Below are 24,482 nucleotides of genomic sequence, written 5' to 3' on the forward strand. Positions count from 1 at the left end.
TTACCAATTCTCCAACAAGTGCTAAAAGCTCCTCTTCTTGCTAACTTGCGTAAAATAACAGATAACTTTGGAGCTAAGAAATCTGCTGTCTTTATAAAAAACAAAGGAAAAATACCATTAGGGTCTACACCTCCATAAGCATCAAGGTCCATCAACAGAGCTTTAATCTCACGAGATCGAAAAGCTAAACTAGTTAGTTTAGCCTCAGGAAAACAGGAATGAGGAAGTTCAAGTTTTTCATTACTCTGTTTACTGTCAAAAACATCAGCCAAAAGGGTTGCCTTTTCCTTTGGACAGTGAGTGACTGAGCCATCTGGTTTAAGTAAAGGAGAAACTGTTGCATCTACACCAAAGAGTGCAGATTTAAGGGTAGACCACCATTTATGTTCCTGAGTTGTACCAGAGAGGGTTTCTTTTATGATTAAATTGTACTCCTTTTCAGTTGAGGCATAAACTCTCTGAGCAAAAGCTCGAAGCTGAGTATAGTTGTTCCAGGTCAAATCTGATCTGTTACCCTTCCAAAGGTGATAGGCCTCCTGCTTCTCCAAATAAGCACGTCTACAATCATCATTGAACCACGGTTTGTCCTTCATTCGGTACCTTAGCACACGGGAAGGGATACGCCTATCAATTATGTTGACTAGATTCTCATTCAAAGGGACAACAGGATCTACACTATTATATAATTGTGACCAATTCAAGCACAAAAGATCATGCAAAATCCCATTCCAGTCTGCTTGGGATTTCATATAAATTTTACAAGAATATGATATATCAGGGACAGGCTGCTCAGTCTTCACTAATAATGAAATCAAGGCATGATCAGAAGTCCCGACTGGAGAACCAACCTTACTAGTTATAACGCCAGGGGAGTCAGTGTATACGAGGTCCAAGCAATTACCAGACCTGTGAGTAGCTTCATTTATGATTTGCTCACAGCCTGATTCTGAGGCAAAGTCTAAAGCTCTTAAGCCATGGCGATCGGTAGGAGAGATAGAACTCAACCACTCCCTATGGTGAGCATTAAAATCACCAACAAAGACAAACGAAGCCTTTCTATCATCTTCTTGTATCTTAGCCATAATGGTAAGAAGACAATCAAAGATAGAATCATCCATGTCTGGATTCCGGTAGATTGAACACAAATAAAAGTTGTTATGCCTGCCACAAACTTTTATTACCTGAATCTCATGACATCCACATTGATAGCAGGACTTATGAGAAGCAGGGTACTCGGTCCTAATATACACCGCCATTCCCCTGGCCCTAGGAATGGAATCACGTTTCAGCATTATTGGCTTCTTAAAACCAGTTATAAGGAGCTCAGATGAGTGCCTCATATTAGAAACCAAAGTTTCTGAGCACAAAAGAATATCATACTGTCTGGACGCAACTGTAAGGTCTCGGATATTTACATGAAGACCACGAATATTGCAATACAGAAGACGACATTGACGAAATCTAGGACGTACTGGTCCCGGATTTTGCTCAATGTCTCCAGACAGCATAAGAATTAATAGAAATAAAAAAGACATCATACTTAAAAACTAGATTAACAAGAATTAAAACAAAAACAATATGTACAGAATAATAATAAAAGTGATTGATGATATCCATAGACTATAGTAAAAAGTCGGAAAAACTGGTCAACATGGAGGAGCCGATACACCATGCAAGGCTAAATACCCTCCAGGATAGCCACTTCAACTGAAGGGAGGACAGTAAGGATGGTTTTGAGAAGAAAAAATCAGAAAAAGGAAAAGACAACCTCTTGATAAACCACCAGGCATCCATGGCCCTTCTATTAAGCCTGCCCAACACACCATTTCAAAAAAACAAGAGGAAGAAAAAAAAAATAAGATAGAATAGTGTGCCCGAGTGTACCCTCAAGCAAGAGAACTCATGGTTTACCTGCAGTGGTTTGAGGTCAGCTATACAGAGAACCCAGGATGCTGCTTTCCCCAAGAGAGGGGATGATGAAGAAAAGAATAAGGGCCAGTCAAACCTTTTCATTCATGCAGATTAAAACCGGGTAACAATGCCCTCAACCTTCTGCTACTTGTCCAATAAGGACCTTGAGGTTTTAAACCAGCTGTTGTGCAGCCACCACAGGGCCGATAGAGAACGTATCGAGCCTCCTGTGGGTCACGTCTTGCAGGTAGTGGGCTGTGAACGTTGTTTGACGTTTCCACACCCCCGCTTGCAGAACCTGCTTCACAGAGAAATTTCTTTTGAAGGCCAGGGACGTAGCTATGCCCCTGACATCATGTGCTCTAGGGCGACGTGACGGAGGAGGATCTGGATTTAAGGCCAGATCAATGACCCTACGAATCTATGCAGAGATGGTGTTCTTGGTGACCCTCCTCTTAGTCCTTCCTGTGCTGACGAATAGTGCTGGTACATGAGGACGGACTGCAGCTGTTCTTTTGAGGTAGAGCCTCAAACTCCTCACTGGCCATAGTAAGAGATGGTCTGGGTCATCTGTTACAGAACGGAGACTAGAAATCCGGAAGGAGTCGAATCAAGGATCCGCTACTCCCGGGTTCTGAGTCTTAGCAATAAACTCAGGGACGAAGGTGAACGTTACCTCCCCCATCCCCTTGAATGGGTGATGTCATACGAGAAACCATGAAGTTCGCTGACTCGCTTGGCCGAAGCCAAAGCTAGCAGGAACACCATCTTCCAGGTTAGGTGGCGATCTGATGCCTGGCGTAATGGTTCATAGGGAGGTCTCTTACGAGACCTGAGAACTCGAACCACGTTCCATGGGGGAGGTCTCACTTCCGACTGAGGGCAGGTAAGTTCATAACTATGTATGAGTAGAGAAAGTTGTAGCGATGAAGAAATGTCCATTCCTTTCAGCCTGAAGGCTAGACTTAAGGCTGAGCGATAGCCTTTCACTGCCGAGACTGAAAGGCGCAAATCTTCTCACAAATACACGAGGAACTCCGCTATTGTTGGAATAGTGGCATCGAGTGGAGAGATACCCCTTCCACGACACTAACCACAGAAGACTTTCCACTTTGCCTGGTAGACTGCTGCAAATGACTTTCGCAGGTGTCCAGACATCCTGACAGCAACTTGCTGTCAAAATCCTCTCTCAGAGAGGAGATGCTGGATAGTCTCAAGGCGTGAAGTCGTAATGAACCTACGGCTTTGTGGAAGATGTTGGCATGTGGTTGCTTGAGAAGATTGTGTCGTGGAGAGAGCTCTCTTGGTAGCTCCGTTAGGAGTTGCAGAAGGTCAGGGAACCATTCCGCATGATGCCATAGTGGAGCTATGAGGGTCATTGAAAGATTGACCGATGTTCTGGTCTTGTTGAGCACCCTCCTCAGCAGACAGACCGGGGGAAAGGCGTAAACGTCGATGTTGTCCCACCATTGTTGGAAAGCATCTTGCCAGAGAGCCTTGGGGTCTGGGACTGGGGAGCAGTACAGCGGGAGCCTAAAGTTCAGGGCCATTGCGAAAAGATCTACAGTCGGAGAACCCCACAAAGTCAGGACTTTGTTGGCTACTAGATGATCCAAAGACCACTCGGTACTCACTATCTGAGACGCTCTGCTCAGATTGTTGGTGAGCACATTCCTTTTGCCTGGAATGAAGCGTGCCGATAGTGGTATCGAGTGGATTTCGGCCCATCTCAGTATCTCTACTGCTAGATGGGATAGCAGCAGCGAAAAAGTACCTCCTTGTTTGTAGATGTAAGCCACTACTGTGGAACTGTTGAAGGGCCAGGAAGACGCCCTTCATCTCTAGGAAGCGTCCGAAAACAGCATCAAATCCGGGGGGAGGACGAGAAGATCCACTCCTTTTCGTAAGTCCGCGTCTGCCACCCACCACTGGAGGTCTGTCAGTTCCGCAGATCCCATAGGGATCAGGACGTCTGGGGAATCGTAACATTGATTCCACCGGGACTTAAGTCGCCACGGGAGGGATCTCATCCTAAGGCAACCGTTGGGAACTAGACGAGCCAACGATGAAAGGTGACCGAGGAGACGTAACCATGATTGGGCTGGAAGTTCCTCTCGTCTGAGAAAAGGACTTGCGACCTTTCTCAGTCTTGCTATCCTGTCGTCTGATGGGAAGGCTTTGTGGAGATTGGTGTCTATAACCATGCTTAGATATACCAGTCTTTGAGTGGGAAGCAATGAGGACTTCTCGAGATTTACCAAGATCCCCAGATCCTGGCAAAGTCTCAGAAGTTTGTCACGGTGTTGAAGAAGGGATGACACCGAGTCTGCTAGGATTAACCAGTCGTCCAGATAACGGAGGAGACGGATGCCAATCCTGTGTGCCCATGAAGATATTAGGGTGAACACTCTGGTGAAAACCTGTGGTGCTGTGGAGAGACCGAAGCACAGCACCTTGAACTGGTACTTTTTGCTGTCTAGGCAGAATCTTAAGTACTTCCTTGAAGACGGATGGACTGGGATCTGGAAGTACGCGTCCTTCAGATCCAGTGTACACATGAAGTCTTGCGGTCTCACTGCTAGTCTGACCGTGTCTGCCGTCTCCATGCTGAACGGAGTTTGTTTGACAAACTTGTTCAGAGCTAAGAGGTCGATGACTGGTCTCCAGCCTCCAGACGCTTTCTTTACAAGAAAGAGTCGACTGAAGAAGCCTGGAGACTCGTCGAGGACCTCTAGGAGAGCGCCCTTCTTCAACAGAGTCTAGACTTCTGCCCGAAGGGCCTGCCCCCTTGCCGATCCCATGGCAAGGGAGCTCAATAACACTGGATTCCTCGTCAGGGGAGGTAGACATGTTGTGAACGGGACGTGATATCCCTGACTGATTACGGAAATCATCCAGGAATCGGCCCCGAGTTGCTGCCACCTGTCTGAGCAACTTAGTAGGCATCCCCCAACTGGTGGACATGCAGGGGGGCTGCCAATCCTAGCGTTTGCAGCCTCGGCTGCTCCCTCTAGGATTCTTACCTCCCCTGGAGTACTTTTTGCCTTTCCTATCATTGACAGGAAAGGGCTTAGACACCACTGTCTTCGCTGCTGTCGTTGATTTTGCGGTCTTGGTTGGACGGGACTGCTGGGGTGCTGGAGGCTTATAGGGCTTGGATGTCAAAGCCCTATGAAGGAGGGAGTCTTGGTGAGACTTCCTCCACCTCTCAGCGGCCTGTTCCACATCCTTAGGCTCAAACAAGATGGATCCTTCTAAGGAAGAATGTCTGAGCCTATTGATCTCGGTGCTAGGGACCTTCTGATGGAATCTCTTAGCCACCGCATCCCGACGTTTCAGGATGGTGTTTGCCCACAAGTTCGAGACTTGGTGGGCCAGAAACCTGATCGTGCGAGTGCCTGAGAGTAGGAACGTCTCCATAGCTTTCCTGGTACATTCTTTGGAGAAATCCTCAGAGCGTATCAGGATACCTAAGGTCCCTAACCAGATGTCGAGCCACGAAGTGGCTTGCATAGCACACTTCGCAACCTTCTCCTGGTTAAGGTTCTCGGTTGCCGAGAACGAGACCTGCCGGTTGGAGAGTCTCTCAAGAGGGACTCCCCTGATAAGCTCTTCCAACGAGTGGTGGAGAGGAAGAGCTAAACAAGGCTCCTCCAAGATCTCAAAGTACCTCCTCTGCTGTACACGAGGAAGTGGAAGGAGCTTGTTGGCGGCACTGGAATGGTTGGAGGAGGACATCTCGGAGAGCTGTACAGCGATCTTGTCTCTGGTACTCTTAACCCCTTGAGACCAGGGCAGAGCTGCACTGGTCTTAGAGGGTTTCTGAGTACCGAATACACGGTCCAAGACCATGTCCTTGCCCTCTCGAGGAGGTATCTCTGGGTCAGAAAACCCGTTGAGAGCCCTCATTAGAGTCAGAACTTGCCAAAACGCATGTTCTGACTCTTGCTGTTCTCCTCCTGACGTCGGACTTGCAGCGAAGTCTCCTGTCCCCAAAGGCTCTTCTTGGGGAGAGTCGTGGACGTTCTCCGAGTGGCTAGTTGGCTCCGTCCATGGTCTTGTAGAGGACTTTGGTAAAGTCTTAGAGTCCTTCGATTCCTTCCTGGGAAGGATGTAGGACTCTAACATCGAAGATGGTAAGTTCCTTCCAGCCCCCACTTGAGAAGACCTCTCAGCGCGAGGAGAGGTTTCCCTCATTGGTGCGATGGAAGAAAATCTCACCTCACGTGATTCCCCTGAGGACGGGAAGTCCTCGTCCGACAGGGAAGGAGAGATCTGGGAGAGTGAAAGAACCTGCCTCAAAGGCTTGCGTGGGGTCAACTTAGCCCTTGGAGAAGTTACCGCCTCCGGAACTCCTCTTCTTCTCTTCAGAGGGCTAGAGACAGCCAAGGATCTGTGACCTAATTCAGAGAAAACAGTCTTGAACGCCTGTGTAACTGCTCTGATTAGTGCACCGAACCAAGGCTGTTGGCTGACAGATGCGCTGTCAGCCACCCCCTTTGAAGGGACAGGGATAGAAGGATCCCTGGGAGGAGTTCCCATAGGTGGGTTCACCTGGAAAGGTTTAGGGATCCTGGACTCCTCTGGATGTTTCCCTTTCGCAACAATACGCGCTGTTATGCGTTTGCGGGGAGGGGAATGGGGCGATGGCGACTTTGCCATGCATTGTTCAGTAGTCTCGCACGCGGGAGGATATTGACGCTCGCGCGGGGGGGCGTAATGGTGCTCGCGCGATGGAGAATACCAGGAATCTCGCGCGGGAGACTGCTGGTACGCGGGCGACTGCGAGGGCACGCGGGAGACTGATGGCGCACAGGAGCGTGCGCGGGAGACTGATGGCGCACAGGAGCGTGTGCGGGAGACTGTGAGCGCACAGGCGAGCGCGCGGGAGACTGATGAGGCTCGCGCGGGAGAATATTCGCGCAGGATCAGGGCGAGAGTTCACTCGTCCCTAAAGAAGCCGTAGGGCGAGCGCACACAGGAGAGATACCCCTGGCGCGTGGGCGTGCAGTTGAAGCCTGTGCTGCTCGTGGGCCCGCGTCAGAATGGTGGTGCGCAACTGCAGGAGAGGATGGGCGAGGGCGCGCGGGGAGCCCGCGCGTATCCTAATGGGTACGTGCAGGTGACTGCGCGTGTCGGCGCGATGGCGAGTGCTGGTGCGCTGGAGAAAGCTGGCACGTAAACGAGTGTTGGCGCGTTGGCCAGCGCTGGCGCGTGGGAGAAGTCAAGATACAGTGAACCCTCGTTTATCGCGGTAGATAGGTTCCAGACCCGACCGCGATAGGTGAAAATCCGCGTAGTGACACCATATTTACCTATTTATTTAACATGTATATTCAGACTTTTGAAACCTTCCCTTGTACGTAGTATTGTTAATAAACTACCCTTTAATGTACAGAACACTTAATGCATGTACTACAATACCCTAAACTAAAACAGGCACAAATATTAAAGGCGATTTTATATCATGCGTTTCCTAAACACACCAAAAAGTACGATAAAAAATGGCAACCAATGTTTTGTTTACGTTTCTCTGATCATAATGAAGAAACAAACGCATTTAGTGTACACATCTGTGTATAGGTTAGTTTTTGCATCAATTATATTGACTATACAGTATGTTGATTTTGTTATTACCAATGTTTTACTTAATTTTTCTTAGGACTTCCAAATGAAATGTTTTTCTTTATGACGCCACCTGAAACGACGGCGTCATAAAGTACGCTCAGTAAACAACCAAGCTCAGTAAACAACCACGCTCAGTAAACAAAGAAGGCATTTAACGCGCATGATGAAAGTGATAAATAATGATATTTACAGTAAAAGCTTTTAGAAAATATGTTATTACAAATATTATTTACCGTATCTATATAAAATCATACAGTACATACTGTATGTAGCAAAGCAGGAAAACAATTTACGAGAGAGAGAGAGAGAGAGAGAGAGAGAGAGAGAGAGAGAGAGAGAGAGAGAGAGAGAGAGAGAGAGAGAGAGAGAGAGAGAGAGAGAGAGAGAGAGAGAGAGAGAGAGAGAGAGATTGTTTTACGTACGTAAATGTAAATTTTAAACAAAAAAAATATGATAGGTTACAACATGTATACTCTTCAGACTTTTAAAACCTTCCCTTTGACTTAATGCATACAGTACTAAACTAAAACAGGCACAAATATTAAAATGTTAGAATATTAAAGTAAAAAATAAAGATTGTTACTGTACTCACCACGAAAGAAGTTCAAGAAAAACTTGAATGATGATAGTGATGAATTTGCTGCACAGTAGAAATGATGATGATGAAGCTGATGATGTCTTCTACTGTGCAGCCAATGATAGAATTTTACGTCTCTTCAGACGGAGGTGTCTTTTCCTGGGACACCTCTTTAACTTCTTCCTGGGAAACTTCTTCAATTTCTTCCGAAGACGTACTAGCAGGAGGAACTGGCTCTTTTTTGCGAGGCTGGAAGAACATTGTGATCGGAAGTTGCTGCCGCTGCTTCTTTTTTCGCTCTAAGAGCATCCTGTAGGGAGTCATGTCTTCATCGATCTTGTTGCAGAATTGCATAGACAGAACCATATCCTCGTCCCACTCTTGCAACATTTCTTTCACCTCCTTTATATGGTTGCAGACCTTGGCAAGCCGTTGTAATGTTAAGCCCGTTTCTTCGACATTTTCTTGGGTCTCTTCCTGTGTTTCGCTCTCTTCTCCACTGGCCGATTTCGTCAGCTCTTCGAGGTCTGCGTCAGTTAGCGGCTGGGAATGGCAGTCCAACAACTCGTCGAGGTCTTCAGTCGTCATGTCGCCAAACCCGTCACCTCCAATTATCGCAGCCAACTGCACAGATTTGCGTATTGCAGAGTGTTGGATTTCAGACGGAGTAAATCCCTCGTCGTCGTAAACAATCTGGGGCCACAACTTCTTCCAGCTCGCATTCACGGTTGCAGGTTTTATTTATTGCAGTGCCTTCTGAATGTTCTGCAGGCACGTGGCTATGGTGTACTGCCGCTAGTACGCCTTCAAATTAAAATCTTCATCTTCATCTTCTTGGGCAGCATCCACACACGCAACGAGGTCCGCCAAGGTATTCTTCGTGTAGAGGGCCTTGAACGCCATGATAACCCCCTGGTCCATCGGTTGAATTAATGACGTGGTGTTGGGTGGCAGGAACTCAACCTGAACGCCATCACGCGACAGGTCAGTTGCGTGTCCACCAGCGTTATCCATAAGGAGAAGGATCTTGAATGGCAAGCCCTTCTCTAAGAGATATTCACTGACTTGCGGGATGAAACACTGGTGGAACCAGTTGGAGGTCAGCATCTTTGTAATCCATGCTTTTGGATTATGCATCCAGTACACGGGAAGGATATTCTTATTCTTATTTTTCAAAGCGCGAGGATTTTTCGACTTGTAAATAAGCCCCGGCTTTAGCAAAAATCCAGCAGCATTGCCACACATCAAGAGGGTAACGCGATCCTTGAATGCTTTAAAGCCAGAGGCTTTGGCTTCTTCTTTGAACAGGAAAGTTTGCGACGGCATTCTCTTCCAAAACAAGCCGGTCTCATCCATATTAAACACTTGTTCCGGCTTGTATCCACCTTCGGCGATACAGTAATATTCTTGAACGTCTCGTTCACGTAAGTTTCAGCAGCGGCAGTGTCAGCGGAAGCAGCCTCGCCATGCAGGGAAACGCTTTTCAGGGTGAAGCGTTTCTGAAACTTCGCGAACCATCCTTTGCTGGCGGAAAAACGTTGTTTCTGACGCTGGGAATCGGTGGATGTCCCTGGTTGAAGTTCATCTACATCATCATCTTCTTCAGCATGGTCGCCATCGTCGTCTTGAGGTTCCTTTGCCGCAAAATTCTCATACAAGCTCAAAGCCTTGGTTCGGATGGTGTTCGTATCCAAGGCTATGTTCTTCTTCCGGCAATCCACACTGCTAAAGCACCTTCCATGCGTACGATCGTTTTATTACGCGTGGTAACGACTCACTTCGCTGATCTGCTAAAGGTGATGGTAGCCGTCTTTCTAATGTTCGCCTTGTCCTTCTTGATATAGCGAACGGTGGATTCATTGACTCCAAAATGGCGGGCTGCGGCCGCGTAACTTCTACCGTCTTTTAACATATCGAGAAGCGTAACCTTCTCAGCAATCGTCATCATCTTTCGGTGGCGTTTAGGCTCACTACCAGCCTTAGTAGAAGCAGAACGCTTGGGAGCCATTGTACAGTAGGGTTTAACAGAAAGTTCAACAAAAAGTTCAACTTAAAACAGTCACGCACAGCACAGATTAAAGTTCATAATAACTTAACAACATCTACACAGCGATACGGCGGGAGACAAAGTGACCGCGAATACGTAGATGCTGCGGGTTGGAGATGCGGGCAAAACACCAATCACAGGCTAGATAACAAAACTTGGGTTCTGATTCGTCATCTATCATCGCTTGAACCAATCACAACCCGTCTTATATGCTACGTAGGTTACCAATTCAAAGTACAAGGTATCCTACGTATACTGTACAGTAATAATAATAATAATAATAATAATAATAATAATAATAAATAATGATGATAATAATAATAATAATAATAATAATAATAATGATAATAATAATAACAATAATAATTTTAATAACAACAACAACAATAATAATAATAATAATAATAATACAGCTTTACGTACGCTATTTTACGCTTGTTTTGTTGCAGGATATGTCTCTCTCTCTCTCTCTCTCTCTCTCTCTCTCTCTCTCTCTCTCTCTCTCTCTCTCTCTCGTACGCTTATTCGAGATGTGATTTTTGCAACAAAGAATATTATTGGATGCAGTACTACGTACGTATACATACAAAAGATTCATGGAAAAGATGCACATCCATTACATTTGTAGTACAGTAGTAGCCATCAGCAGCCTTACACCATTCTAATATGGTATGACTGCATCTGATTTGCGTTTCATGTTCGATTTAATTTTACTACGTACTGTATACAGTACTGAATTATCGTATGATCACATTCTCTTTTCATGTTTTATTTCTTTCTGTGCTGAATTATATGTCATATGTAATGCAATGAACAATCAGTAAGAGCAGATATTACTAATTACAGTATTAATGGAATTACAGGTAACGAAATATCGTATTTGAGGTCTTCAGATATCGCGGTATTTTCGAAATTTCCGGAAAATCCGCGATATGTATATATATATGGGTTATGAAAAAAACCCGCGAAGTGGTGAATCCGCGATGGTCGAACCGCGAAGTAGCGAGGGCTCACTGTAGACTTCCCAACAGCGCCCAGATAAGAAGATCATGGGCACGCAGGAGAGATTACTGCTGGGCGTGGGCGAGCGCTAGCGCGCGGGCGAGCGCTGGCGCGCGGGGGAGCCCTGGCGTGCAGGAGAGCGCTGGCACGCAGAAGAGCGCTGGCGCGCAGGAGAGCACTGGCGCATTGGAGAGCACTGGTGCGCAGGAGGTTGATGGCGCGCAGAAGAGCGCTGACACGCAGGTGAGGGGTGGCGCGTAGCTGGGCGTGGGCGTGCTTGCTTAGGCAAAGCCTGGCGCGCAGGAGAACGTGGGCGCGTATGCTCAGATTTGCTAGCATAGCGCGTGAGGGAAGTATGCACGCGTTGGCACATACTCCCCTGGATGCCCTGTATTAGAGTTAGATGACAAGGCCTGACGAGCGTGGAGGTCAGGTTTCGTTGGCGCGTAGCGCGCATCAGCATTCAGGAATGGCAACGGCAGGTTGGCAGGTCTGTCGGGTGGAAGGTCGACGTGTCCTTTGAAAGGACGACCTTCCACCGAAGGGGATCGCGAACGATCCGCAGAGAGGTCCAGGACCAAAGCAGGAACAGTCGGTGATCGATGACGAGGCTCCTGTGAAGGGGTCTGCAACCAAAGAGGCGCCTCCTCACCGCAGGTGAAGGAAGGCCTCTCTGGCGAAGAGGAAGGCGAGCCTTGCGACGAATACACCCTCTAGGGGCCGTGGGATCAGCAAGCTGACCTTCTGCAGTCCTCCGAAGAGGATTCTCTGTAAGTGAACTCCCCCGAGGGAGAGAAACACTAGCAGGAGAGACAGTTGGACTTAGTTTCTCCCTCGTTGGTTGAACAGGAACGGGAGAAACTAAGCCGTCAGCTGCTGTAGGGTTTGAAGAGGCAGAGGTAATGGGAGATACCGCATTGGATACCTCCGACACCACAACGTCGACAATCGACAGAGGATCAACCTCTGCCGGAGGCAGCGATTGCTTAACAGCGGCACCCCATCGGATGTAGTCAAGTAAGACTTCCTTGGAGGGCGAACCCTCGAGCCCCAAGGAAGACCAAACCTGAAAAGGATAGATTAGTGATAAACCCTCCCCCGGGGGGGGGGGAGAGGTGGAGCTGCTTCGCTAGGGGAAGCAACGCCATCTCTCGAACCCCGAGTTTGGAAAACAGTACAATGGTCTACACTACCACTCGACAGTCTCTTGAAAGAGACCGACCGAGTGGGAGCTTCGGAATAGGTTTGAGCAACGGAAGAAGAGGCCTTGGGTTTTTCTCCTTTCAAAGAAACCTTCAAAGGAGAAATATCACGTCTGGACTTCTTCTTCCGTCGCCGCGAAAACCTCTCCCACTGGGAGGTAGACCACTCCCTGCACTCACTACACTTATCATCGCTATCACATCGTTGACCTCTACAGTAAGGGCAAAGGGTGTGAGGGTCTGTCTCGACCGCCGACATGAATGTTCCACAGGAGTGGTCGGGTAATCCAGGGCAGGTGCGCATAATAGCAGAGGCCAACTTCACACACAACTGTCAAAAAGAGCAAGCAAAAAAGCATCAATGGCTGCAAATTATGGGGTATGAAGTTGAATCCTAACAAAACTCAAAGTATGATTGTAAGTAGGTCAAGGACGGTGGCTCCTCAACATCCGGATCTCAGTATTGATAATGTTTCTTTAAATATGTATGCCTCTTTCAAAATTTTAGGTGTGATTCTCGACAGTAAATTTACTTTTGAGAAACATATAAGGTCTGTGTCTTCTTCAATTGCACAAAAATTAGGCTTATTGAGAAAGTCTTTCAAGATTTTCGGTGATCAATCTATTCTGAAGAAGTGTTTTAATTCTTTCATTCTACCTTGTTTTGAGTAATGTTCTCCTGTCTGGTCTTCAGCTGCTGATTCTCATCTTAATTTGTTGGACAGAAACTTACGGTCTATTAAATTTCTTATTCCTGATCTAGATATTAATCTCTGGCACCGTCGTTCAATTAGTTGATTATGCATGTTGCATAAGATTTTTCATAACTCTGACCATCCTTTACATTCAGATCTCCCTGGACAATTCTATCCTGTTCGTAATACTAGGCAGGCAGTTAATTCTAATAGCCAGGCCTTCTCCATCACGAGGCTCAATACTACGCAGTACTCTAGAAGTTTTATTCCAGCTGTTACCAAGTTGTGGAATGATCTTCCTAATCAGGTGGTTGAATCAGTAGAACTTCAAATGTTCAAAGTTGGAGCAAATGCTTTTTTGTTGATCAGGCGGACATGAGTCTTTTTATAGTTTATTTATATGACATGTCTGTTTTGACGTTGTTACTTATTTTAGAATGATTTTTTGGTAATTTGTTCTCTTCATTTATTTATTTCCTTATTTCCTTTCCTCACTGGGCTATTTTTCCCTGTTGGAGCCCCTGGGCTTATAGCATCTTGCTTTTCCAACTAGGGTTGTAGCTTGGATAGTAATAATAATAATAATAATAATAATAATAATAATAATAATAATAATAATAATAATAATGAGCGGCGAGGATGACAGCGGACACGTCCGACTACCATCCGAACCAAGAACAAAGTGAGTTCAAGCACAGGTGTGTGTGAGGGGGGAGGTAGCAAGCTACCCTCCCCTACCCCCGCTAACTAGCGGTGTGGGTAGTAAACCCTCGTTAAATTTTAATGGCTCGTCATTTCAGCTACGCCAAAAGTAATACCCCTAATAAATAGGGTGGTTTGTATTCCAGTTACGGAACAAATGAAATATGTTATGCTATATCATAAAACTACTTTAAAGAGACAAGATAGTTTCATACCTTCAAAACGGCATTCCTGCCACACTTTGTGTTGCACTTAACAGGCATTATTTTCCTGGAAAATTTAAGAAAATTTTAGTTCAATGTTTAGCATGTTCAATAAACAGAATTCTAATAACATTTTCAATTTCCATAGAGTACTCACCTGATGTTCATATTGCTTTGTTCTTGAAGCCAACTTATGTCGACAACAACCCACAAAAAGATACAAAAGTTTATGTCTTCCCCTCTAAAGGGTAAGCCTCTCAGCCACCAACGAGAATGAGACATCTGGTGACTAACTGCAACAACCATGGTGTGGCTAAACCAACTGCGAATCCTCTTGATTTCCTTAGTCAATGGAGAGGAGGGCAGGCATGCATATGAACATCAGGTTATTATAGAAATATTACAAATTCGGAGATATTTTGTATTTTTCATAACTATACAAACCTGTACATAGTTCTCTACCATAGAAGAAGATAGTGTACACTGGCACACGACTATAAAACGTTTAACGAAGTGTAAACAACCTTTCTCACCTTGATTCCAGTTGGGACTTTCCCCTGGGAGATGGCTGGTAAAAGTATGTGTAAAGAACTACAGATTTGTTTAGTTAGTAAACATACACATTACCTCCAAATTTGTGATGTTCCCACACTGTAAAAGAAGCTTTCGTTCTTCACCATAGGAGATTCACACTATGGTAGGTGAAGTCCCTTCAACTGGTTGAAACTTTCCCGGGATTACAACATCAGTGCATGATAATGCAAGAGATGTACATCCTTACACCTTGTAAACCAACGGCCTGAGACAAATGGATTCACAGCTCAAGCAAAGTGAGTATAAGTGTTAGCCTTTACGGTCTCAATTGTGTTCTATGTATAATAACGGCTTTGTTCTTATGTATATCAAGAGCCAAATTCCCAAACTCCTCCTCGTAAGGAGATTGGAGATATGACTTGAATACAGTATTGTATATGCAAAATATATTCTATTACAAGTCAAAATGGGGCTTGCCTGCAGTCATAAAGGTTCTAGCCAACAGTCACCGGATGCCGTACCCCAAGAGAGGGGAATATGAAGAAAACAATAGCCAGTCTTCCTTTTACATTCATTCTAGACTAACATCGTAAATGCTATCCTCGAACGACTGCTAAAAGTCCTAAGAGGAGCTACGGCAGCTGTACCACTTGCTATGCAGCCACCACAGGACCTATAGTAAACATGTCTAGGGGCCTGTGGATCACATCTTCCAGGTAATGGGGAGTGAAGGTGGTTTGTCTCTACCATACCCCTGCTTGGAGATCCTGCATTACAGAAAGGTTCTTCTTGAACTCTAGGAAGATATTAATGCCCCTGACATTATGAGCTCTAGGTCAAAAACTTTGACATGTAAGGGAAGGATTAACAGATTGGTCAATGACCTCCCTAATCCCTGAAGAGATGGTGTTCCTCATAACCCTTCTCTTGACCTTTGACCTTGCCTCAGCTAACAAAAAGGTGTCTGACCTCGGGTGAGCTCTTTGAGTTCGTTTTGAGGTGTCGCTGCAGCCCTCTCACAGGACATAAAAGTAGTTGTTCAAGATCATTTATTACTTTCCAAAGACTTGAAATCTGGAAGGATCTGAATCTAGGAATGGGAACTGCTGGATTTGAGTCTTAGCAACAAACTCTGGGGCAAAAACTAAACGTAACCTGTTACCATTCCCTTAAAGGCTACGTTATGGGAGAGACTATCTAACTCCCTTACCCTCTATGGTACAGTAATAGGAAGTAAAGGTTGTTTGCATTCACCAAGGGCCCGCTTGAAGTACCTGTGCCACAGAGAGTTTCCTTTGAATGCTAGAGACATCATGAGCTCTGGGTTTCCTATTCTATATATAAGAGAGAGAGTTTAAGGCATGGCCAATGACCTGCCGAATCCAAGACATCGTGCTCTTCGTGATTCTCCACTTAACCCTGCCTGTACTCACAAGCAAGTACCTGATTTGTGGGCAAGCTCTTGATGTGCGCTTGAGATAGCGCCTCAACGTTCTTACAGGACAGTAGCAGCAGATCAGGATTGTCAGTTACATCCCAAAGACTCAAAATCTGGAAGGCCACAAACCTAGAGACTGCTACAGGCAGATTCTGAGTCTCAGCATAGAACTTACCTTGAATGGGAGATGTCATAGGATAGACCTTGAAATTCGCTGACCCTCTTGGCAGAGGCAAGGACGAGAAAGAAAACAGTCTAAAGAGTCAAATCTTGATCTGATGCTAGACACAGCAGTTCGTAAGGACCTCCTTTCAGGGAGCGTAGCCCTTTCACTACGTTCCTGGGAGGTGGTCTAACTTCTGACTGGGGGCATGTAATCTCAACACTCCATATAAGTAAAGTCAATTTCATCGCATAGAAACTGAGTAGTTTTTCCTTCGTTATCAAGAGGATAGTGGCATCAAGTGGAGAGACACCTCTTCTACGACACCAACCACAGAAGACATTCCACTTCACCTATCAGACAGTGATAGACAACTGCCTGAGGTATCCAGACATTCATTTCATCACTGCGTGCAAAAAGCCTCTCTGCAAGAGAAGATGCTGTAAAACCTCCGATTGTGAAGTCGAATTGAAGCAACTGCTTTGTAGAAAATCTCTGCATGTGGTTGGCGAAGCAGGTGGTGGAGAGGTGGCAACTCCCTTGGTACCTCTGTCAGCAGTAGTAGAAGGTCTGGATACCCTTCTGTTTACTGCCAGAGTCGAGATATCAGGGTCATCGACTGATCTTGAGATGTCCTTACCTAGTTGAGGAGTCTAATCATTAGGCAGGGGGGGAAAGCACAGACATCCAAGATGTCCCACGGATGTTGAAGGGCATCCTGGAATGTTGCCTGGGGGTCTAGTACAGGAGAATAGTATACCGGATGCTTCTGCTTGAGGATGTCACAAACAGGTTAATCATTGGGGAACCCCACAAAGTCAGGACTTTGTTGGCTATCTGGGGGATGCCAAAACCACTCAGATCTAACTATATATGTATATACAGTATATATATAGCAAAGCTGCCGTGAAAAATTACCTCCTTGCTTGCTTAGATATGCCACTACCGCCGTGTTGTCGCTCATCAACACTACGGAGTGACCTGAAAGGAGCTGATGGAATTGCATGGGGTCTAAAACAGCTACCTTCATCTTCAGGAAGTTTATGTGGCACTGCTTATCGGAATCAGACCACACCCCAGAGGGGATGTGATGCAACAGGTGAGCTCCCCCCGCCCCCACCCTTCTTTTCACACATCTGTGAAGAGCATCAAATCCATGAGAGGAGCGAGATCATCTACTTTTGCTCGACCCACTCTGGCCCTATCGAAACACAAAGGTCCGGACGGTTCCTGCATTGACACAAGGTCTTCAGCTGCCCCTGGAGACTGAATGCAAAAGCAGCTGTTAGGCAATAGACACTCCAGGGAGATTAAATGCCCCAGCAGGCAAGCCACAGATGAGCTTTCAGCTAGCCTTGCAAGAGAAAGCGACGAGCCACTTCCCTAAGTCTCTCAATTCTGCTACAAGACAGAAACACTTTTCCTTCGAGGGTGTTTATCTGCATCCCAAGATATACCAGATTCTGTGAAGATTGGAGAGAAGACTTCTCAAAATTTACCACAGCCCCCAGGTCAAGTCAAATGGTGAGTAGTCTGTCTCAGTGTAGGAAAAGGGTCTCCACTGAGTCTGCAAGTATCAACCAGTCATCTAGGTAACAAAGCAGACAAATGCCATTGGCATGGGCCAAGGATGAAAATAAAGTGAACACTCTTATGAACACTTGAAGTGCTGTGGACAGGCTGAAGCACAGCACCTGGAACTGGTGAATTTTCTCGTGTAGTATGAATCTTGAGTACATTCTTGACACTTGGATTGATTGGAATCTGGAAGTATGCATCTTTTAGATCCAGTGCCATCATGAAGTGACCAGATCTGACAGCCTGTCTGACCGTTTCTGCCATCTCCATTTTGAACGGACACTGTTGGACAAACTCGTTCAGACCTGAGAGATCGATGACCAGTCTACAGCCTCCAGATGCCTTTTCTTTTATGAAAGAGTTGACTGTAGAAGCTTGGAGACCAGCCAAGGACCTCTTAGAGAGCGCCCTTCCCACACATGGTCTGGACTTGCATTTGAAGGGCGAGATCCTTCGCTGATCTCTTCGTGAAGGAATGTGATATTACTGGATGCAGAGTCAGAGGAGGGTGAGAGAGTGAATGGAACGTGGTACCCCTCTTGGAGGATAGAGACCGTCCAAGATTTGTCCCCAATGATCTCCCACCTGTACCACCTGTGCTTCAGGCATTCCTCCACCGATGGCGAGGCAGAACGATTGAAAGCACCTTAGCGGGAGCGACCACATTTGCCACCTCTGCCTTTTCTCCCCCTTGTCATGAAAGGACTGCTTGGAGTTTGGCTTCTTACGGTCGGACTGCGTGGATGTGCCACCCATCTTCTTGTGCCCTGCACTGGGAACGGCCTTGGTGCAGGATTCGAAGAGTTGGGGGCGAGATGTCACCGCCCTATGGAGAAGGGAGTCTTGACTCTCTTTGCTACAGCTCTCCGCAACAGCATTACACTAATGTCCTCTGTGCAGAACAGGGAACGACCCTCCACTGATGAGTTGTGAAGACGGAGCACCTGCCCCTGGAATTTTGAAATGATACTTGCATCTTTTCAAAGATGCAACTTATTTGGATCCAACAAATCCTCAATGTCGGTCAGATATCCAATAGAGCCCACCAGTAGTCAACACATAAATGCCTTAGCAAACCTCTGCATCCAGGAACGTAGCCTGTTGAGCTGCCACCTGTCAATAGACATTCACTGAGAAAAGGCAAACACAGCTGGATCCAATGGCAAGAGCGAGAGATCATCATGCAAGATATTGTAATACTTCCTCTGCCTGATGAAAGGTGGAGGAAGCAAGAGAGACGAGTTACTCGCCATTAGAGTCTTTCTTTCCCGCAATTTGGGAAATGACCTTCTTAATACACCACGACTTCATTAACACACCGTCAGAGTTTTTCAGTCATAAGCCTGGAACTCATCTAACTCCAGACTCACACCAATGGGTCATCATCAGGTACCCCAGCAAGGGATCAAGATCTCATAGGGGTAGAGATGGAGATGGTATTGCATCCTGCACACTCATCTGAAGCATTGGGTAATCAATGATTTTTGATGACCAGTTCTTCGGGAGAGTCTTCATATCTTTCCATTGCTTGGAATTGTCTATGCCCTTCTCTAGCCCCTCGGATTGGTGATCTTCAATCTTCGCTTGTCCAACCAGCATGCTCGTCCAGTCCCTGTTGCAGAATTGACAGGTAAGCAGACGACGTGCGAAAAGAGGATTCCAAGACGACGATTACCAGCGATCATCGTGATAGGCAGCGCTTGATGCCTACCTTCAACTTGAGCTCATCTAGTTAACGGGAAGCCGAGAGTGCTGCCAGGAGGTCTGCCTCCAAGAGGAATGAACAACTTCCCATCGAGGGAAAGTTAACCTTCACCAAGTGTTGGACAACTTTCCCTTCCGAGGGACAGTTGCCCTCCACCTTCGACGGACAGTAATCTTCCCGCTTGCGGGTAGAATCACCAACAGCAAAATTAGGGGTTGGTCGCCTTTCACTCCTGCACGAGAGACTGCCTTCTCTCCAAAAGCCTCAGGGTACAAAACGAGTCTTGTTAGCTGCCACAAGACCCCATGCGGTCCCTGGCTTCCATCAACGAGTCTCAAACACCTTAACTCTTAAGGGTTATTGCCGACATCTGATGAGACCAGATCTTTCGGGATTGGTACCTCAGGGGTGGTAACCTCTTACAGGGGAAAAAAACCCCTTTTAGGCTATACAGTATCCCTTCGGAGTTACTAACTTCATCGTTCCTTTTCCAAGATACAATGGAGAAACTTGACAAAGAATGCCGAACCCTATCTCTAGCGCTCTTAACTCCTCTCCCAGTGAGGTCAAGGAATGCCACCATCTACAAGCTTCCCTTCTCACCGACGACGATCCTTGTACCCTCCTAAATCCATCTCATCCCCCAACAACATCTACGAGCTAAACCCCCTCTCACCATAATGGACAGTTGAGGGAGTTCAACATTTACTCATATGTTTGCGCCTAACCCAACACTCGCCAATCTAAGTACTTAATAACCTCACTTGCCCACTTGGTACGTGTTGTATAGTACAGAAGTACAGGGAGAACAGCGTAAATCACTCTATGCGATACAGTACATATTAATTCGTCTTTTCTCCTGGAGTAAGTTGGTACTCTCAAAAGTTACTATGACTTGGAAAACTCTTACCTAGACCAGTCACATTGCTTGCATCATAAACACATCGTTTACATAGGCCACTAGTCGTGTATAGCACTATAATTTAGCGAGGTGCAAGGGTTCCTACAAGTTACACACTAAGCTCGTACGAAGAAAACCCTAGGTCAATGCCAAACGCCAGTTGGTTCGAACTTCCACCCTCCTAAGTGTTAGGTTATCCCTATAAATAGCAAAGGTTTGTATAGTAACGGAACAAATGAAAAATTTCAAAGTAATTTGTATTTTTCCTAACGATACAAACCTAGAGCAATTTAAACAAATTGGCCTGCCAGCACCTGTCCCCCAAGAAGTCCTGCCTGCAAGCAAAGTGGGTGCTTAACCCAGGTATGCGAGTTAGCAGGGTAGCCGGCTACCCGTACCCCTCCAGCTAACTGGCGGGTTGGGTAGTTATCCCTCGCTAATAGTCTTTTGGTTCGTCTTCTAGCTTCACAGAAAGTACTATCCCTATAAATAGCTCAAGGTTTGTATTGTTAGTAAAAATACAAATTACTTCCAAATTTCTCATCTTAAAGTAGAAGCAAACACAAGAGCACTACCTAACCCAATATTTCCCACTTAATCTATCATATGAGCTGTATACTTACTTACAGGGGTGGGGGTTGCCATATTCTAAGCTTAATAAGACTAGGTCTCTACCCTGTGCTTGCTTTCCAACCGGTTTCACTCCTGAAACTGGATTTGTTCTGTCACTAATACAAGCACTTTTGCTCTTTATTAGGAAATATACTTTAATATACTTTCGGCAAAGCTGGAAGACTAGCAATAGGAGTTTTAGCGAGGTATAACTATCCCACTGCTGGTTAGCAGGGGTGTAGGCGGTAGTAATGGCAACCCCCCACACACACCTGTGTTGTCTTGTTAAGGACGTTGTCTCTCTCATGCTTAACCTTTTTGACTGGTCCTTGACTGAAGAGACATCTTACCTCAGGGGAAATAAATTGTCTAATGGGGTCAGAGGAGATCTAAGTTTGTCTCTGGAAGATCTCTGGAACTGAGTCACTCATGGACGAGAGAGACAACTACCCACAGGAGAGACTCACCTCAGACTTTGCTCCACCCCCGACGGAAGAGTTGGCTCAGCAAGGGGGGAGCGTTGTCTTCAGCGTTAGCAGGTGAAGGCAAAGGGGGAGACCCTTCTGCGGACGAGGTGGGAGAAACTTCGGGGTTGCCAAGGACAGCACTCGTCGGTGACAGATCCACCTCCAAGGAAGCAGGTGTCCACTTCTTCTAAGCACCCAGATGGAGAAGCTCCAATCCTGCCTCCTTCGACGGGGGACCAGCCATACCCAGTGGTGGCCAGACCTGTAAGATATCAGAAAAAAATCAGGCGCTGCCATAGAGGGACAGAGCCGCTTCTCCAGGGGAAGCAATTCTGCCCCTTGAACCCCAAGGTTAACCTGGTGTTAAATGGTCTAAGCTTCTGCTCGACCATTCCCAGGGAGAGACTGTCATGGGTAGATACATGACAAATTTGTTAGGTAATTTGTATTTTTCCTAACTATACAAACCTTAGCTATTTAATATGGATATTACTTTCGGCGTAGCTGAAATGACGAGCCATTATAATTTTAACGAGGGTTTACTACCCCACCGCTAGTTAGCGGGGGTAGGGAGGGGTAGCTTGCTACTCCCCCCTCACACACACCTGTGAGAGCTCAATTTGCTTAGAGGTAGGAATTTCCGGGGGACAGGGCTGGCGGGTAAGTTTGATTAAATAGCTAAGGTTTGTATAGTTAGGACTTAGCCCTTAGGTAGGGTGGTAAGTCCCTGCCATTACTGGCTTTTGGCTTTTTGCCCGGGGACTCAGTGTCTGAGTGTGTCAGCACTCAATGATAAGGAACCCCTGCACCTCGCTAGCGCTTTGCTCTGCAAAGGCCGCGGCCTACATAAGCTTGTGTGTGAAGAAAGTAAGTGTGACTCGTCCTAGGAAGGTGACCTATAGTCCTTTAGATGTAACTTTAAGGCTCGGACTCTCCCAATACCACCTCGTCAGGGTATGGGGACGTGACAGTATTAACTTAATACTAGGAACACAAGGGAACATGGTTTACCTGCAGTGATTTGAGGTCAGCTGTGCAGAGAACCCAGGATGCTGCTTTCCCCCAAGAGAGGGGAGAATGAAGAAAAGAATAAGGGCCAGGCATACCTTTTCATTCATGCAGATTAAAACCGGGTAACAATGCCCTCAACCCTCTGCTACTTGTCCATTAAGGAGCCTCAGGTTTAAACCAGCTGTTGTGAAGCCACCACAGGGCCGATAGAGAACGTATCAGGCCTCCTATGGGTCACGTCTTGCAGGTAGTGGGCTGTGAAGGTCGTCTTGACGCTTCCATACCCCTGCTTGTAAAACCTGCGTCACTGAGTAGTTCTTCTTGAAAGCCAGGGACGTAGCTATGCCCCTGACATCATGTGCTCTAGGGCGACGTGACGGAGAAGGGTCGGGATTCAGGGAATGATGGATAACCGTGTGAATCCAGGCTGAGATGGTATTCTTAGTGACCCTTCTCTTTGTCCTCCCGGTGCTAACAAACAGTGCTTGCACCTGGGGACGAACTGCAGCTATTCTCTTAAGATAGAGCCTCATACTCCTTACTGGGTATAGAAGGAGATGGTCTGGGTCATCTGTTACAGAACGGAGACTCGAGATCCGGAAAGAGTCAAACCGAGGGTCCGGCACTCCTGGATTCTGAGTCTTGGCAACAAACTCAGGGACGAATTTGAACGTTTCCTCCCCCCATCCCCTTGGATGGGCGATGTCATACGAGAGACCATGAAGTTCACCGACTCGCTTGGCCGAAGCGAGAGCAAGTAGGAACACCGTCTTCCAAGTCAGGTGGCGATCAGAAGCCTGGCGTAATGGTTCGAAGGGAGGCCTCTTAAGAGACCTAAGAACTCGAACCACGTTCCATGGAGGAGGTCTCACTTCTGACTGAGGGCAGGTAAGTTCATAACTCCGTATGAGTAGGGAAAGTTCTAGCGAAGAGGAAATGTCCATTCCTTTGAGTCTGAAGGCAAGACTTAAGGCTGAGCGATAGCCTTTCACTACCGAGACTGAAAGGCGCATTTCTTCCCGCAAATGCACAAGGAACTCCGCTATTGCTGGAATAGTGGCATCGAGTGGAGAGATACCCCTTCCACAACACCAACCACAGAAAACTCTCCACTTTGCCTGGTAGACTCCTGCGGATGACTTTCGCAGGTGTCCAGACATCCTTTCCGCAACTTGCTGCGAAAAGCCTCTCTGTGAGGAGGTGCTGGATAGTCTCCAGGCGTGAAGCCGAAGCGAGGCCACAGCCTTGTGAAAGATGTTGGCGTGTGGTTGTTTGAGTAGCTCGCATCGTGGAGGGAGTTCTCTCGGGAGTTCCGTTAGGAGCTGCAGAAGATCCGGAAACCACTCTACGTGTCCATAGTGGAGCTATCAGAGTCATTGAAAGGTTGACCGATATTCTGGTCTTGTTGAGTACCCTTCTCATCAGACAGAACGGGGGAAAGGCGTAGACGTCGATGTTGTCCCACCGTTGTTGGAAGGCATCTTGCCAGAGTGCCTTGGGGTCCGGGACTGGAGAGCAGTACAGCGGAAGCTTGAAATTCAACGCTGTCACGAACAGATCCACAGTCGGGGAACCCCACAAAGTCAGGACTTCGTTGGCTACTAGACGATCCAAAGACCACTCGGTAATCACTATCTGGGATGCCCAGCTCAGACTGTCGGCGAGCACATTCCTCTTGCCTGGAATGAAGCGAGCTGATAGTGGAATCGAGTGGGCTTCGGTCCATCCCAGTATCTCTATTGCAAGATGGGATAGCTGCTCTGAAAAGGTACCTCCCTGCTTGTTGATGTAAGCCACTACTGTGGTGTTGTCGCTCATCACCACCACGGAGTGGCCCGCCAGGTATTGTTGGAACTGTTGAAGAGCCAGGAAGACGGCCTTCATTTCTAGCAGGTTTATGTGGAGGCACTTTTCTGATTCTGACCACAGGCCTGAGGTCCTGTGGTTCAGAACGTGGGCCCTCCACCCTTTCTTTGAGGTGTCCGAGAACAGCATCAAATCCGGGGGGAGGACAAGAAGATCCACTCCCTTCCGTAGGTTCTCGTCTGTCACCTTCCACTGCAGATTCGTCTGTTCCGAAGGGCCCATAGGGACCACGACGTCTGG

The 24,482-nt window shown here is 46.8% G+C and overlaps 1 protein-coding gene across 3 annotated transcripts in view; it reads right to left on the reverse strand.

Moving 5' to 3' along the window:
* Ctu1 (Cytosolic thiouridylase subunit 1) overlaps nt 1-24,482 on the reverse strand; it is a 196,901-nt gene that overhangs the window by 148,631 nt on the left and 23,788 nt on the right. For all 3 annotated transcript variants that reach the window (XM_068384919.1, XM_068384926.1, XM_068384914.1), the window contains exon 2: nt 13,980-14,034. In XM_068384919.1, the coding sequence (XP_068241020.1) occupies nt 13,980-14,027 (48 nt within the window). In that variant the 5' untranslated portion in view covers nt 14,028-14,034. The remainder of the gene's footprint in view (nt 1-13,979; nt 14,035-24,482) is intronic.

This window comes from Palaemon carinicauda, chromosome 1 (assembly GCF_036898095.1).
Source record: "Palaemon carinicauda isolate YSFRI2023 chromosome 1, ASM3689809v2, whole genome shotgun sequence".
NCBI classification, from domain to species: domain Eukaryota; kingdom Metazoa; phylum Arthropoda; class Malacostraca; order Decapoda; family Palaemonidae; genus Palaemon; species Palaemon carinicauda.